This window comes from Furipterus horrens, unplaced genomic scaffold (assembly GCF_987537825.1).
Source record: "Furipterus horrens unplaced genomic scaffold, mFurHor1.1.pri manual_scaffold_12, whole genome shotgun sequence".
NCBI lineage: Eukaryota > Metazoa > Chordata > Mammalia > Chiroptera > Furipteridae > Furipterus > Furipterus horrens.
In genome coordinates this window covers 73,503,518-73,520,094 of record NW_028327182.1, presented here as the reverse complement: position 1 = coordinate 73,520,094, position 16,577 = coordinate 73,503,518, and the positions used below count along the sequence as shown (strand labels likewise).

The following is a 16,577-nucleotide window of genomic DNA, read 5'->3' as shown; positions in this document are numbered from 1 at the left end:
GATGCCAACATTTTGAGACACAGCACTTGGGGGGTCAGTGGGAGGATAGCAGAAATGGTGACATCAAGAAAATGCATTTGGGAGCCCTGGCTGCTGTAGCTCAGCGGATTGAGCGTTGGCCTGCGAGCCAAGTGTCGCTGGTTTGATTCCCAGTCAGGGCACATGACTAGGTTGCACGTCAGGTCCCCAGTTGGGGGGCAAGTGAGAGGCAACCACACAGTGATGTTTCTCTCTCTCTCTTTCTCCTTTCCCCTCTCTCTAAAAATAAATAAATAAGTAAACAAACAAATAAATAAATTTTAAAAAAATGCATTTGCGACTTCTGGCCAAGATGGAAGCGTAGATAGACACACTGCGTCTCCCTCCACAACTAAAAAGGAATACAACTACCTCAAAACTAGAAACAAGCAGAAGTTCCAGAAAATCAAATTGCATGGATGTCCAGCAAACAAAGATATAAAGAAGAAATACTCATCCAGACAGGTAGGAGGGGCGGAGCCAAGGCGGAGAGGACATGGTGTGGTGGTGGCAGTGGTGGCAGCAGCAGCGACAGCAGCAGGCCAACAAACAGCGCAGTCACACATTTAAAAAAGTTAGGAGGGATACCTGGGGAGTGTTCCCAGCTCCTCACTGGACCTCAAAGCCCACGGTCCCAGCACCAGGGAAAATCAAGCCTCATTGCTTCTGACTCTGCAGACCAGTGGGGGTTGGGGTGGAGGCAGAAACTGCTGGTCTCTCAGCAGAGTCCGTTTTTTTAAAGGGCCCCCACAGTCATAGAACGTCTGAATACCCACCCACTCTGGGAATAACGGCCAGGGCAGCAGCTAGATGGGCGCCAGTCTGGTGTGGAAGTGGGAGAGGTGCCTGGAAAAGGGGCGAGTGCTGGACAGGCAGCATTGTTTCTTCTTGGACCCCTCCCCCACATACAGAGCCACAATGTGGTGAAATGGGTCACCCTGTACTGATGAATCCCTAAGGCTCTGCCCCTTACAATGTAACAGAAGCGACAGCTCTACCTGGGATGCGGGTGCAAACAAACACAGGAACCTGTCAGAATGAGGAGACAGAGAAGTATGGCCCAAAAGGGGAAACAGATCAAGGTTCCAGTGAGAGAACTAAGCGATGAGGAGATAGACAACCTCACAGATGAGGAGATAGACAACCTAACAGATGTAGAATTCAAAACACTGGTGATAAAGATGCTCACAGGCTTGACATATATGCTTGAATACGGCAAACACATAAGAGAAGTGAAGGCTATGCTGAGTCAAATGAAGGAAAATCCACACAAAACCAATGGTAAAGGGAAGGAAACCAGGGTTCAAATCAATGATTTGGGACATAAGGACAAAAAAACAGTCAACCAGTGCAGAATTAGGAAGCAAGAATTGAAAAAGAATGAGGAAAACTTCCCAAATTTTGCGAAGAAGATGGACATACAGGTCCGGGAAGCATGGAGGGTCCTGGGTGAGCTGGACCCAGAGGGGACCACACCAGGATGCATCATGACTGAGATGCCAAAGGTGAAAGATAAAGACAGAGTCCTGGGGGCAGCAAGACAGAGGAGGAGAGTTGCCTACAGGGGGTTGCCTATAGGACTATCAGCTGATTTCTCAGAGGACTCTTTGCAAGCAGGAAGGGACTGGCAAGAAGTATTCAATGTGATGAAAAGCAACCTAAAACCAAGATTACTCTATCTAGCAAAGCTATCATTTGGAATGGAAGGGCAGATGAAGTGCTTCCCAGACAAGGTGAAGCTAAAGGAGTTCATCATCACCAAGCCATTATTATATGAAATGTCAAAGGGACTTACTTAAGAAAAAGAAGATCAAAACTATGAACACTAAAATGACAACAAACTCACAACTATCAACAACCGAATCTAAAAAATAAAAACAAAATTTAACTAAGCAAACCAGAATAGGAATAGAATCATAGGTATGGGGATCATTTGGAGAGTTATCAGCTGGGAGGGGGAGGGGAAGAAATGGGGAAATAGTGCAGGGACTAAGACGCATAATCGGTTGGTACAAAATAGGAGGATGTTAAGAATAATATAGGAAAGGATGAAGCCAAACAACTTATATGCATGACCCATGGACATGAACTAAGAGGGGTGGGATTGCTGGAGGGAAGGGGAGTACTGGGAAGAGGGGAGCAAAGGGGAAAAAATTGGAACTACTGTAACAACATAACCAATAAAATATACTTAAAAAAAAAGAAAATGCATTTGTTTGAGGCATTTGAGAATGAGCTCTTTGGGAAATTTTGAATCAATTATTTCTAATTTAACTAGAAATCTACATGCAGAGTTTCAGTTGATACTAAAATACAGAACTGGAGTTCCAAAGCGAGACTGAGATTGATCATGTGAACTTGGGGATTACTTTACAGATGTCATTGTTGAAGCCACTGGCACAGATGAGTCACGAAGAGAAGAAAGCCTAGAAGAGAACCTTGGAAAAGCACGTGCTTTATTCAGAAGGCAGAAGCAAAGGGAGGGAAAAGAGAGCACTGGTTCAAAAGGGGAAAGAACAACAGGATTCTGATTCCTAAATAACTAAATAACATAGAAGCAGACAAGGAGAACACAGGGCCATACAGCCATGAGAGGAGGAGGGAGAACAGTCCATGCTGCTGAGGTGAGGGGAAAGGTGACGAGGACTGAGCCAGACCTTCGGCAGCCTCTGACCTCTGAGAGAACAACTTGGGGGAGACAGGTGGGGGCAGGCTAAAAAAGTGGGGCAGAAAGACTGGTGAAAGATGGAGGCTGCAAGGGTGTGCTCTGAAGAAGTTTGTCTGAGGGGAAGAAAAAGAGGACTCAGTTACTTCCTGAGCTCCTGCTGTGCCCCAGGCATCGCACCCAGGCCTGGCAGCAGAAAGAGCAGCCGTGGAGCAGAGGTGGCTGGAAGATTTCTTTAAACAAGGGAAACGTGAGCAGGTTCTACACTTGGGTTGTTGGACAGGTACCAGGGACCAGGCTGAGGGACTGTTGGATAGAGGGACATGTGGAGAACAGATGAAAAAGAAAGCATTGACACGGAGAAGAGAAAAGCTCCAGTTTGGTAAGAGTTAAAAAGTGATAGACATAGAACCACACTTCTGCCCCCAAAGTACCTCCTTAAGGTAAAGTGTAAACTTAAGGGATCCTAAGAGGGCAGCCACACCATATGATTTCACTTATATGTGGAATATAAAAAAATAGGCAAACAAACAAAACAGAAACAGACTCATAGCTACAGAGAACAGACTGATGTTTGCCAGATGGGGTGGGGGTGGGGGGAGTTAGGAGGGTGGGGCCTGGGCGAAAAAGGCGAAGGGGTTAAGGAGTACAAACTGGCAGTTACAGGACAGTCATGGGGATGTAACGCACGGCACAGGGAACACAGTCAATAACATTGTAATAACTATGTGTGGTGCCAGGTGGGTACCAGACTTATGGGGGCATCACTTTGTAAGTTATATATAAATGTCTAACCTCTATACTGTACACCTGAAACTGATATAATGTTTAATGTAAACTATAATTGAGAAATATTTTAAAATTAAAAATGACACCTGGCTGTTGTGGCTCAGTGGGTTGGAACATTGTCCCATAACCAAAAAAGTTGCAGGTTTAATTCCCAGTCAGGGAACACAGATAGGTCATGGGTTTAATCCCTGGTCTGGGTGCTGATCCCCAGTCCAGGCGCATACAAGGGGCAACAAGTGGATGTTTTCTCATGCATCAGTGTTTTTCTCTCTCATTTCCTCTCTCTCTAAAAGCATTGAAAAACAAAATTTAAAAATTAGAAATATAATTCCTTATTTTAAGTTAAAATTATATTTATTAAAATTACATATATATGATGCTATCCAGGCATTCTGGATTTTCTGTCTTCTTCACCTTGAAATTACAAACACTCTTTAATCAGAGGACAGTGAGAGAGGGAACTTTATATAGCACTTCCATTGAATTATAAGTTTTTCTCCCAGTCTTTGAATCATGTTTATATATTACAGTGCTGTTCATGTTTGCTATCTTAGGGATTCTTGAAAATGTCTTCTAAAAACAAATTTTGCAGAATAGTGGGTTAGTCCTGCTTGGTACCACCGGACAAAGAATTGCTCTACAGAGACTTATATCCACACCTCATTCTGCACATAAAACTTCTAAATAGGCAGTGTTGTAAAATATCACATAATGGGGTGATGATGCATGTCCTTGGCAAGGAAGTGGCCAGGCTTATTCCAGGCTTGTAGTTCAGCATGACGCGGTCCACATCATCATCACTGCATCTGACTCCTGTACCCGAGGTGGCCCTGTGGGGGCGCAGCAGGGAGGGACTGGAGGTGTCGGTGTGGATGACCTCCCTGTGTGCAGGTCAGCGCAGCTCAGGGCCCTCCTGGCTCTGAGACTGTACTTCAGAGTCAGCACTTGGCCTCCATCCCGCCTGCATCCACCTCAGGGCAGCCAACCATAGCAAAACTTCCCCATAGAAGTTTTATGTGGGGAATAAGGTGTAGATATGAGTCTCTGTAGAGCAATTCTTTGTGCTGTGGTACCAAGGAGGACTGACCCACTATTCTGCAAAATTTGTGTGAGAGGAAGAGAGAAGAATTATACGGCCATCCCCCTTTATCAGTGGGGAAGGCGTTCCGAGACCCTCGTGGATGCCTGAAGCTGTGAATAGTACCAAACCCTAGATATACTGTATTTATTCCTTTATGTACCTACCTATGATGGTTTATAAATTACACGCAGGGAGAGGTTAACAATAACAACATAATAAAATAGAAGAATTATAACAACACACGGTAACAAAAGTTATGTGAATGGCTTTGGGGACATTACTAAGTAAAATGGGGTGACTTGAACACAAGCACTGTGGTTCTGCCACAGGGGTCTGACAGCAGGCAGGGCGCACGTCCAGCATGCAGACGCTGGGCAGGGCACCATCCACATCCGAAGGCAGGATGCGTGCGGGACAGCATAGGATTTCATCGTGCTGCTCAGAACGGTGTACAGTTTAAGGCTTATGATTGTTTATTTCAGGAATTTTCCATTTAATGTTTTCTGACCACAGCTGATGGCGAGTTAACTGAAACCGTGGAAAGCGAAGCCGTGGATAAGGGGGACTACTGTATGCCCTGTCCCCACAAAGAGAGGACTGACCAAGGACTGAATGAATGGAAGACAGGAGAGCATCAATACCAGGGGCCTCCTAACAAATTTAAATACAATGGGAGTATGTACCATCAAGGTGGGTAAAAGCAGGATACCTACCAATACCCAAGTTGTTAAAATATTGATATACTTCCCCAGACTTCCAACTTTCCAAGTATCTCCCACCACTCTGGCCCCTCTTTTAGGATAGCCCACCCCTGATCCAGAAAGCAAACCATAAGACAAATGTCTGGCTGGCAGGGGCCTCTAGGACTGCTCTGGTCATGTCCCTTCTTCTTCTTCTTTTAAAAAAAAATTAATTGGAGGGCGGGGTTGGGGAGAGAAAGAGAGAGAGAGAGAGAGAGAGAGAGACAGAGAGAGAGAGAGAGACAGAGAGAGACAGAGAGAGAGAGAGAAGCATCAATTTTACTGTTCCATTTATTTATACATTTATTGGTTGATTCTTGTATGTGCCCTGACTAGGGCACAAATCCGCAACCGTGGTGTATCTGGATGATACTCTAACCAACTGATTTACTCAGCCAGGGCCCCATGTCCCTTCTAATGGATGCTTGTGCTGTGTTTGCCATTAAATATTTAGAGTATCCCCAAGGCTATTACTAGCCCTTTTACCATGAGGAAATTGAGACTTAGGCAGGGTAAGTAACTTGCCCAAGATCTCAGAGCCGGTGAAACGGAAGCTAGACTTCAAACCTGGTCTGCATGAGCACAAAACCTGTGCTGTGTTCAGGGTAGCCTCGTACTGCATTGTCCAAACTGAAACACTTCGGAGTGCAAACAGTGAACCCCCCAAAAGGGATGCCAGGACAACAAACATAAATAGGACTCCACTGGACAAGCGGGGGTGTGGGCTTACTGTCACACTCCCTGGGCTTCGCACAGCGGGAAGGGCCAGGAGAAGGCTCCATCCAGCCCATGTGCACTTCAATGAGGGCCAGGCTGAGCCCTATCAGGACTTACTGAAATTATTTAAGACTGTTTGCTTTCCCCATTGTTTGCTAGATTTGTTAACTTGGGTAGTAATCTTGTCCATCTTTTAAAAAGTTTATAAATTTTGACGCTTATTTTAGAGAGAAAAGGACAGAGGGAAGTTGGGGAACCTGCACAGCACTGCACCCAGGGAAGCAGGTGTTGGTGGGATGAGAGCTTCGGTCAGGAGAGGAGACCAGCAGAATCTACAAGCCCAGAAGGTGAAAGGGAAGAGCAACTTCTATTATCTACACCGGCTGCTCACCATGTAAGAAGCCAAGCCCAGTTAAATTATCACGCTCAGTTAGGGGAACAGACTAAGGCAGAAGACAGGGCTCAAGCCAGTGCTTCAGACTCAGAGTGAGGCACCCCCTGGGGAACACAGACACTCAGGGGTCAGGCAGAGATGGAAAAGAAACAGTCCTGGAGAGGGCAGGAGACCCATGATACCAACAGAGAGACTCAGCAGCAACTCCACAGAGTCAGCTGTGCCTGAAGAACAGACTGAGATGAGAACTGAATGCAGTGGGGGAGGACAGCACAGTGGGTTTAAGGTGAAGGGAGAGAAGGAACTAGATTCTGCAGGTGGCACAAACTAATGGCTTGATCATTGTTTCTTGAAAAAGGGAAGGCTTTGCATAAAAGAACTTGCCCACTTGGTAACAATGAGAATCCAGCCAGTGAAGTTCCAGGACTCCAAGTCCATTTCAAGGGCACACACACAGTGACCGGATCCCAGCCTCTGGCATTAGGTTTCTGTCAACTTCAGAGACCAAATGAAACAAGTGCTGGGCAGCCCTCTACTAGGTAAAGGTCTCCTCTGTTTGTGTTACCAGAAATAACTATACAGAATAAACATTCCATGGCAGGGCCCTGATGCAAGCATATGTATTAAGCCCCAGGTTAGCGTGACATGTAACATATTTCATAGCACCAGCTTTGGGAGAGTAAGACTCAAGGTCCATTTCAGCTCTATCACTTACTAGTTGTTGCCCTGAGCAAGTTAGTTAACATCCCTCAGCCTCAAAAGTGTGAACATTAATTAAACTTCAGGCTTGGCTGTGATTATTTCATGAGATAATATATTTAAGCATTGAGTTTAGGGCCTGATACACTGTCAGCTCAGTAAACACTGGCTGGTGCTACTTTTATAGGCTAGAGCAGCACTGTCCAAAAATGAGCTACATCTATAATTACACATTCTCTGGTAGCTCCGTTACAAAATCAAAACAACAGGTGAATTAATTTTAATATGTTTTTATTTTACCCAAGATATCCAAAATCCTATGTCAATATAGAATGAATATAAAATTATTAATGTGGCATTTTACAGTATCTTCTTCTGACCAAGTCCCTGAAATCAGTTATTTACACTTCAAGCACTCCCCAGGGCCAACGAGCCTCATTTCAGGGGCTCAACAGCCACCCATGCGTAAGGATACCACCCTGGACAGCATAGCAGGCAGAGGAGCTCCCTAATTCCCTCCTTCTCTAGGAATCACATTTCCCCAAATGATTTTCTGATCTATTACTGAATTAAACCCATACTTTCAATTGTTTTTCAGCCCCTCCTACTTCAGCCTTAAGATGACTAAAAGGAGAACAGGCATGTGGGATGCACGGCATCAGACATTTTAGTGATGCCCCCTGAAACCTCACCACAGCAGACCGTACACACAAAGATGCCCAGATGACATGAAAGCACTGCCTAGCAATGAGCTAGAGAGGTGTCAAGGGGGGGAGGGTGGCATACGGTATATTTATTTAATTTTTAGAATTAAATTTTTGGGGGGTAACAAATGAACTCACAAAGCAAACTAAATAAACTCAATGATGTATTTAATGAGCCAGAAAAGGCCAATCTCCAAAGCCACAGCCTGGCTAAGAACTGCTAAGAAAAAGAAATACTCAAATCCAACAGGTACAAGCTGGGTGTGTGGGGAGGGGTGGCAGTGGAGGAGGCAGAGAAGGCCCGGAAGGCGGGGAGCTTAGGCCTGAAAGGAACCGAGCCCACAGTGAGGCCTCTCAGCAAAAACTGGCCAGGGGCTAGAAGGTCTGCAGCACAAACACACCTCTGGGAATCACCTGCCATGACAATGCCCTCTTTATCTGTGGCTTCAGCTTCAGAAGCAGAACAATAGGAAAGACAGAGAACTGCTGTCTTTTTTTAAGGGGAAGTAGGAAAAGAATCTCAAACACTTGCCTTCTCTGTAACCAGAAGAGGAACTGGCTTAATGCAAAATATATTTTTCCGAGTGTTAAATTTAAGGGCATAATAAACTTCTTACATGAAATACTGATAGAACTTTCACTGTGCACATTAATATATTTTTTCATGATCATTTAACCAATATAGTCATACGTGTTTTCTGAGTCATACATGTTTTCTGAAAGGTAGAATCAAAACTCTACAAAGGAAGAATTTAAGCAAAGAAACTGAAATTGTTTCTTAAGTCACCACAGGGAGATCAATTCAGCAAACAAGAAGCCCAACACCTAACAAAAAGTCTGGGCCATTGACTCTAGGGGCAAGAACCTTTCGGCTCCCACTAGTCCCCAAACTCACCCACCACATCATATATTTTGTCCATAATGAACATGGTACCCAAAGAGGCCCAGTTATATCTGATCAACTCTGATAATAACTCAAGGAGAAGCATAAACCAGTTCAGGAAGGTAAAAGGGTGATGCTTCAGTTTGGACACGTTACTTGTTGAAGGAAACATTCTGTTTTGGATAGTGGAGAGCACTGTGACAGCCAACAGAATGGGGCACCTGCTGGGGGTGTGACCTTGCATATATTACTTCTCTGATCCTAGTTTCTTCATCTGTAAAACAGGAAAATTAATACTGATTTTGCAGAAGTTTTGTGAAGGCGAGATATCATGTGTGCAAATGTTTATTGCATAGTGTTTGACAAAACAGGTATTTAACAAATAGCTGCCATTGATGATGATGATACTAATAATAATATAACACATGAGATACTTATTTCTATATCAGTATAAAGGCTTAATTGGAAAAAGTTTTTAATAAAAAGCAGTATAAGGCAAAGGTCGCTAAACTGACTTCGTTTTTGAGTCTGCACATACCAGCCTTCAAGTAAGGCTCATTTTCTCAATCTTTGAAACCCTGAATGGTTTTATCAAATTTTATTTTCCCTAGCTTAACAAAACATGAGGAGAAATTGGTCTTGAATGCCTGTGTAAGCGACCTTGAAAATTGTTTTTTTTTTAAACAGTTATTCATCCGTAACAAAATCTGACCAGGTGGGGGGCAGGTAAGGGCGCTGGCTTGGGTGCCTGGTTAACATGTGCTTCTCTAGGAGTGTGTGTGTTTATACTTTTAAGTCTTGATGCACAAAGAATTCCGCCCCCACCCCATGGTTTCAAAAGGCCCTCTCAAGCTACCAAGGAATTCCTTGGCTCAGGAAGAAATACATCTGAAAAGCTAGCTCACAGTAAGAAAAATAGAATACTAAAAAGTATTATGACTTTTTTTTTATCATAGCAGTATTTGTATTTTAAGAGGGAGTTTCCCTTAAAATGATAACTCTAAGAAAAACCTCTTAAAGTCTTAAAAATGCAAATGCAATTGCTGTAAAGATGCTGATACAAGGACTTTGTATGCTGGTAAGTGGATCACTAGGCACCTGTGACAATAACGGGGCTAGAAACCTTCCTTAATACCGCTCACATCAAACTCTCAGGTAACTTTTTACTTCAGCTCAAGGTCAGCCTGGTTTCAAGCAAGCAACCTGCTTACGCTTACACAACTCCAGGGTAATTGCTGTGTGTGTTTGTGCTCCTGAGTGTAGACTTCAAGTTGATAAATTGCCCTATTAGAATCTCAATAACATTTAGGGTCCATCTACCAAACCGGCACTCACACCTGGCTTGCTTCTGACTGGTGTGAAATGTTAAAACAAGCCAGGAGCCGTTCTCCTAACACATTCACAGAAGAGACTAGCTAAGTTTACCTTTCTTTGGTCTGGATTTCACTGGCAAGGACTCCTTCTTTTCCATTGCTGCTTCTCTTTCTTTCCATCGGCGGATCTGTTCCTCCCTCATCTTGAAGAACAGGATCTGTTTCTGTTCTTCGCTGAGCTCTGCCAGCAGATCAGGATCTATGTACATCTCCGACAGTATCTGTTTCAGCATCTTTGCAGGTCTGGAGTCTTTTACACCTGTGGCAGAAGTTCTTGAAAATGGCTTCCAGGTGTGCCTGCTCCTGGGCTGGCACTTGGATGGACCTTCCCAGAGACTCACAGCAATCCCAAATGGCTGGGATAATAATTCAGCAAACTGGCTCTTGGTTCCTGACACTGAACATCCTGACCACAATGCTGTTCACGAACCTGCACGGAGCCAAAAAGCAGGCGGTATTAAAATGTGTAGGCGCCGGACAAGGACAGGCTTACGAATAAAGCTTGGCGGGAATACAGTATTGTTTTTCATTTATGAGGAAAAGAAAAGCTGAGGCACACTTTGTTGGGTTTGTGTAACCTCTACCCTGTAATTTCCAAAGATACTTTATCAAGAAAAAAAAAAACAAACAAACAAAACAAACCTTAACTTTTTTTATAGGTCAATCTCAGGGAAACAAAAATATTAACAGAGGTTTGGCTTTGTTCCAACCAAGCAAACACATTATTACCTCAGAGCCTAACAAAGCAACTATATGGCTCAGAAAAGAATTTTTTTAAAAAAGGAGGAAATTAAAAGCTCTTTCCAAACAACTTATTTTTAAAGAAATACTGTTTTTGAGACTTCAGAGAATTACCTACTGCAAACCAAACCAAAACAGAACCATACTCAAGGAAGGAAAAAGGAGAAATAAAAATTAGACCACAATGCTATTTTCCCCTTAAAAGTAGCACTGAATAAACACACCTGTGTTCTCTCATCTTCACAGAAGAACAATGCAATTTCAGACAACCTACCAGAACCATGAAAACAGTGCAAATGCAAGAGAGAACCTTCACGCACATTCTGGAAGGTCACCAGGTTTTAGGTGTACCTCCTCTAGATAACCTAATTTAATAAAATCTAAATTTACAGATCAGATAAACTGGGGGAATGGAGAGGTGACCACATTCATTACAAAGGATCCTTGCTTTAAAAAAGAGTTTATTAGAGGCTCTTTTAAAAAGACAGTGAAAGTCAGCGATTGGAGGCCTGGACACAAGGACATTTACTGGAATGTTAAGGAGTCATCCACTTTGATTTCTTACCCAAGGGTAGCATTGGAGTAGTATATTCACAAGTGGTCTCATGGCGGCTCTACTGAAAACGGGCTGACAATTCCACTGACGTTTCATTCTACTTTACACGTTTCTGCTTGGTTGATTTGAAAAAAGGAAGAAAAAAGCAAACCTTCATACTTTTATAACAAGAAGGCGATTGGGTATACGTTTCCATTTTGGAAAAACAAGACTCATTTGTTTCAATATGATAGGCTCACCAAAATTCTAAGAAACAAACGAATAATTTGGTGCTTATAATGCCTCAATAATCTCACCATGTAGCCAGGCCCTCTCAAATGTCACTTCTCCAAACTAAGTTCAAACTGTCTCAGACTTCACACTAGTCACTGAGCCTCCTAGTTCCTTCCCCTGTTGTCATCCACATGCCAGACTGTGATGCTCCTCCCACCTCTTAGGAGTGTCCCTGAGCTTCCTCTCTTCCTCCTCTTTCTTGCAAACTGTTTCTCCATCTATACCAGTCTTTTGAGACAAGTGCTCAAACCCAAAATGGTTTGCATAACATAGCACATAGATTCACTAACTATTCATGGTGTAGCAGGCTACAACTATTCTTGCTAACTGCATCCTATAATCTATCTTCTGCAGCATTTAATTACTGGAACTCAAATGGAACACAATATTAAGAGAAAACTAAAATAGATTAAAAGCAGTGTCTGGCTCTAATTCAGCCAAGCATGCCTTTCCCAGGCTCTCCCTTCGTGTTTTGTTTTGAGGTGACCCTCAAAGGCTGTAACAGCCACAGAATTGATGTCCTGTGATACTTTCTTGACTTTGGGGTTCTAACAGCTTCCAATGGGCAGGGCTCATTAAACACACACTAATGGAGACATTTCCAGAGGCTGACCTCTTGTCTGTAGATGACAGGAACCAGAGGAAGAATTCGGTTCCTCGGCACACGGGACCATCACTGCTCTGAGATGAAGTGGTAAGAAATCAAAGTGAATGATGACTCCTTAACATTCCAGTAAATGTCCTTCTGTTGCCCCTTCCACGACTCCCATCGCTGACTTTCACAGAAATAAAACATGGCGGGAAATGAGGAGCCCAGTGAAGCCTGAGGCTGTTTCTCTGTTCCCCATTTCGAATGGGGTAAATCCTAGCCACATGACAGTGTGGGTACAGCCTAAAAGCCAAAACCCCCAAAGTGCTCAATTCACATCCCTCCCCTCTCCCCCATCCAGAGTACTCCTGGTAATAAGTGCTTACACTCAGTGCCGGCCACTACCTTCAGCCCTCATTTAGTCTTCACAGTAGCCCTTGGAGTTGAGCCCAATATCACAGATGGAGAAGATGGCAAGTGGAGGAGCCAGGGCGGTCTGGCTCTGCTTCGGCTTGACTGTACTCCACCAGTACAGTGGAGTTTCTTTGCGAGCCCCGAATCAGAACATCATCAGAATGGGATCTCACATGTGACATTTCCAAATGAAGACCAGCAAATTCTTGCAGCCATGGAAATGCTGAACTGAAGGTGTGGGACAGGGAGTGCCTCATCCTGGTAATTGTAGATAAGCTCAGGGGAGGCCAGGTATTGAAAAGACCCCCTCCCCCCGCCCACCTTAGGAACAACAAACAGCAAGGAACTGACAGGCATGCTGGCCCGGGTGTGGGCGTTGCTTGCTCACGTTTTTTACTACTCCGTTTCCCGTCTCACACAACAGCAAATGGTATAGCCAGCCTCTCCCAGTGTGAAGAGTTCCATGGGAGCTCTGTGATGAGATGCTGAAGCTCGTCCACAGTTTTAACTTTTTGTTTTGCCTTTTCTAGCAAATGTGAATTTTTAGTATTAAACTTAACCAGTGGATCTTGAAGGAAATACTCTGGCTTCCCTGTGTCCTCAGAGGATACCTGAGGACTCAACTGACAACAGTCCTGTGGTCAGGCTGCTAAATAAACATGCATGCCATTCTAAGGCTGTTGATTCCTACTGCTGTGAATGAACTCTTTCCTCCCCATGCTTTCAGATGGAAGAGTCAAACCCAGCACAGGGTGCTCAGAGGACAACCAGCAAAGGACCCCAGCCTGGACTCCCAGCTCTCCCTGTCATGAGCTGTATGACTTTGGGCTGTGGCTTCACTTCTCTGGACTCAGTTTCCACATCTGTGAAATGAAGGCCTGCGCTGTGAAGCCTTTGAGGACTATGCCAGATAATCTATGTGAAGTTACAGAGCCAAGTGCAGTCAACCAGGATAGAGGAAATAGAAAGAAGGAAATTAACCAACCAGGGTTTCTCCCACTTTCACTGTCTGACAGGACAATCATTGTGATATTGAATCAAACGCGATGACTTTCCCCTAACATACTGAGTGCAGCAAACTTCCATTTATTCAGGAGCCAATAAAAAAGAAAAGGCTCAGCTAACTCCATTTTCTTCTTCTTACAGCACTTTTCTTAAAAGACAGTAAGGACAAGCTATTTATTCCACAGCTGCTATTTATTCCAAATATAAATTTCTCAAAGGTCATAAGGTCAGTTGTTTTCCAGCATGCCCATAGATTTGGCCTGGCTCTCACACCTTCCATAGACCTGTTCTACAAAACAAAACTTGAGTTTTTAATTACTCTGAGACAGAATGAAAACAAAAGCAAGCAAACCAACAAAAAAGAGCCCAAGATACAGCATAAATCATAAAAACATTATAATACAGACAGTATAGCTTTAATGTTAAGAATATAGTTTGAATTTTAAAACAGCCAGCTGTTTCAGATTTGCAGTTATCTTATTCAACTTTACCTTGTTAATCTATCTGTAAAAGGGCCGTTTTGAGGATAAAGTGAATTACCAGAGCTGGCAGCAATTTGGTAAGTTTTGTAAATATATATATACCATTCTCTAGAAATTTTAAATCACTGTGCACATCAGCTTCTCTGGAAAATTCCACTCACATGCCAAATCTATGGCAATATATGCCTTCCACTTACTTATTCTCTTAAAAAATACTGTATCTGAGTCGTTTCCATTAAACAGGCAATCAAACAAAAGCCTTTTAGGAGGAGAGGAGACAAAGTTTAGAGAGATGTGCCACGCCTGCTTCTTCCCTGTGACCCTGAGCAGGGAGAGACAAGCTGTGACTTCTCACGGCGACTCCACGTCTCCACGCCCACCCACTTCGTGCCTGCAGCAGCCCCGGGGGCAGGCAGCGCACGGTGCCTACTACTAGGGGGAGGAAGTCATCCCCACCGAACTACCTGGGGGCCAATGTCAGGAGTCTGAGGCAGGCCCCGGCCCTCCGCGCTCCAAGCCTGCAGCACACCCCGGGAGCTGGCGTGCTGAAACCGGTTTCCTGACTCTCCTTCTCCTGGAAGGTGAGGGGCGAAGGGGTCCCCAGGACTCTACCCACGTGTGTGCTTGTGCTCGTCCGCGATGAGTCGCTGCGGCGCACCGGCGTGGGGCTGCCGTCGCGGGGCCGCGAGAGGCGGGGGCTGCCAGGGGAGGCGGCGCGGCGCCGGGGCTGCTAGACGAGTCCGGAAACCTTAGGGCATCGCAGACCCTCCCAGGCGGCCACCATCCTGCTGCCCCAGCTCCCTCCCGGCCGCAACCCCGTCTGACGTGTGTGCACACGCCCCTCGGGGACACGGAGCCCCGCCCGCAGCCCCAGAACTGCCCCAAGGCTCTCCCACGTGCCCTGCGCCCGCCCCCTCCGGGGTACCCCTTATCGCGACCCTGAGCCCTGGCTCTCTGGCTCGCCCGCCGGCGCTCCAGACACCGGACACCAGACACCGGACACCGGACACCGGATGCACGCACGCCCGCCCGCCCGCCGCGGCCCTGCTCACCGCCCATCCCCGCACCTGAGCCTGCACGGGGCGCGGCGAAGGGGCCAGGGCGCCCAGGCCTAGCCGCTGGCCTTGCCCAGCCCTGCGCCCTCCCGCGTCCCCTCCAGGAACCCCCACGACCACCACCGCCCGGTCCCCGGTCTTCTCCCGGCCTCCCCTTCTCGGCCTCTGTCACCACGGCACCCACCTGCAGCGCCCCGGGCTCACCTGGCAGGGCGACCCGCGCACCCGCCACGTCCTAAAGTTAGGGCGGCCGAAGCTGTCGGGGCGGGAGGCGGGGAAGGGCAGAGGCACCCTGGAGCAGCACTGGCTGGCTGGACAAACACTCCGGTGAGAGGTTGGCAAACAGCGTCCCTCAGTCCCGGCCCGCCCGCTCTGCCCCACCCACGGCCCGCTTGCTGGGGTGACTGGCTGGGCGCTTGCGGCCCCGCCCGGGCTCCTGGACACGCTCCAGGGCCCGGCGGCCGGCTGCACGCCAGGCCCGCTGTCCCGGAGGTCTACTGGCCCCCGCAGCGGTGGTCCACGTCCCGGCCACCTCGTCCGCCTGCAGTCTTAGATGGCTCGTAGCTCGTCCCGCCATCTCGGGTTCTGCGTAACTTATTCATATCGGCGGCCCGGCCCCTTCTCCACCCTAGAGCTCAGGGTTTCTTGCAAGGTGGAGCCTGCCGAAGCCGGCAGCCCTTTCTCAGTTACACTGAGTCCCACGGGCCAAGTCGGCTCACCACCTCTCGGGTTCTGCTCCTGCGTCTCTTGGAGCTTACCTTTTTTAAATTTTTTTTTCCTCTCTCTTTCTCTCTGTCTCTCTTGTTGTCACTAAGTAAATGATCAAAACTCTCAGGCACTTGCCAGTACAGGTGTGGCTTTGTAGGACAGGATCTAGAAGGAGAAAGGTTGGAAAGATGGAGACTGAAAACAAGTGACTCCGCGAGAATAGTAAATGAAATCTGAAGGTCAACAATCGTGAGTTTCAGCCAGAACAGGTTGGGGAGGAGCTCACTGAGGACAGGAAAAGGAGATCTTGGAGGAAACTGGAACAGAAACAAACACATTGGAAGGTATGTTCCATTGAAGAGGAACATACGAAATTGGAGAAAAATGGCTTGATTTGGTGAGCCTCAGATTGCAGGTGCTGGGGAAAGATGTAATAAAACGGTGAGCGTTCAGTCCTCTCCACAGCCTGCCTGGTAAATTCGGGAACCTGACTGGCTCTGTTCAAACATGAAACTTGCTCATTTCTAGCCTTTCCTAACTGCAGAAGACAGCCAGCGCTTTGGGGCAGAGGTCAGTCCTAGAGACCTAGCTATTTAGGAGCCATTCTAGGCATCCTAACGGGGGAATTTCTGGTTTAGGTTTGGTTCCCACTGCTTTTAAATGAGTGGCCTGTGGGGTGACCTTTGGCAGG

At 46.1% G+C, this 16,577-nt stretch overlaps 1 protein-coding gene across 3 annotated transcripts in view; it reads right to left on the bottom strand.

The window, feature by feature from the left end:
• SH2D4A (SH2 domain containing 4A) overlaps positions 1-15,538 on the bottom strand; it is a 56,225-nt gene extending 40,687 nt beyond the window's left edge. Inside the window, exons 1-2 of one of the 3 annotated variants that reach the window (XM_090258943.1) lie at positions 15,363-15,538; positions 10,116-10,493 (exon numbers count right to left, since the gene is read on the bottom strand). In XM_090258943.1, the coding sequence (XP_090115069.1) occupies positions 10,116-10,296 (181 nt within the window). In that variant the 5' untranslated portion in view covers positions 10,297-10,493; positions 15,363-15,538. Of the gene's footprint in view, positions 1-10,115; positions 10,494-14,739; positions 14,837-15,362 lie in introns of those variants that run through there. The other 2 variants (XM_090258944.1, XM_090258945.1) reach the window with 2 other exon arrangements.
• Between the last annotated feature and the right edge of the window lie 1,039 nt (positions 15,539-16,577).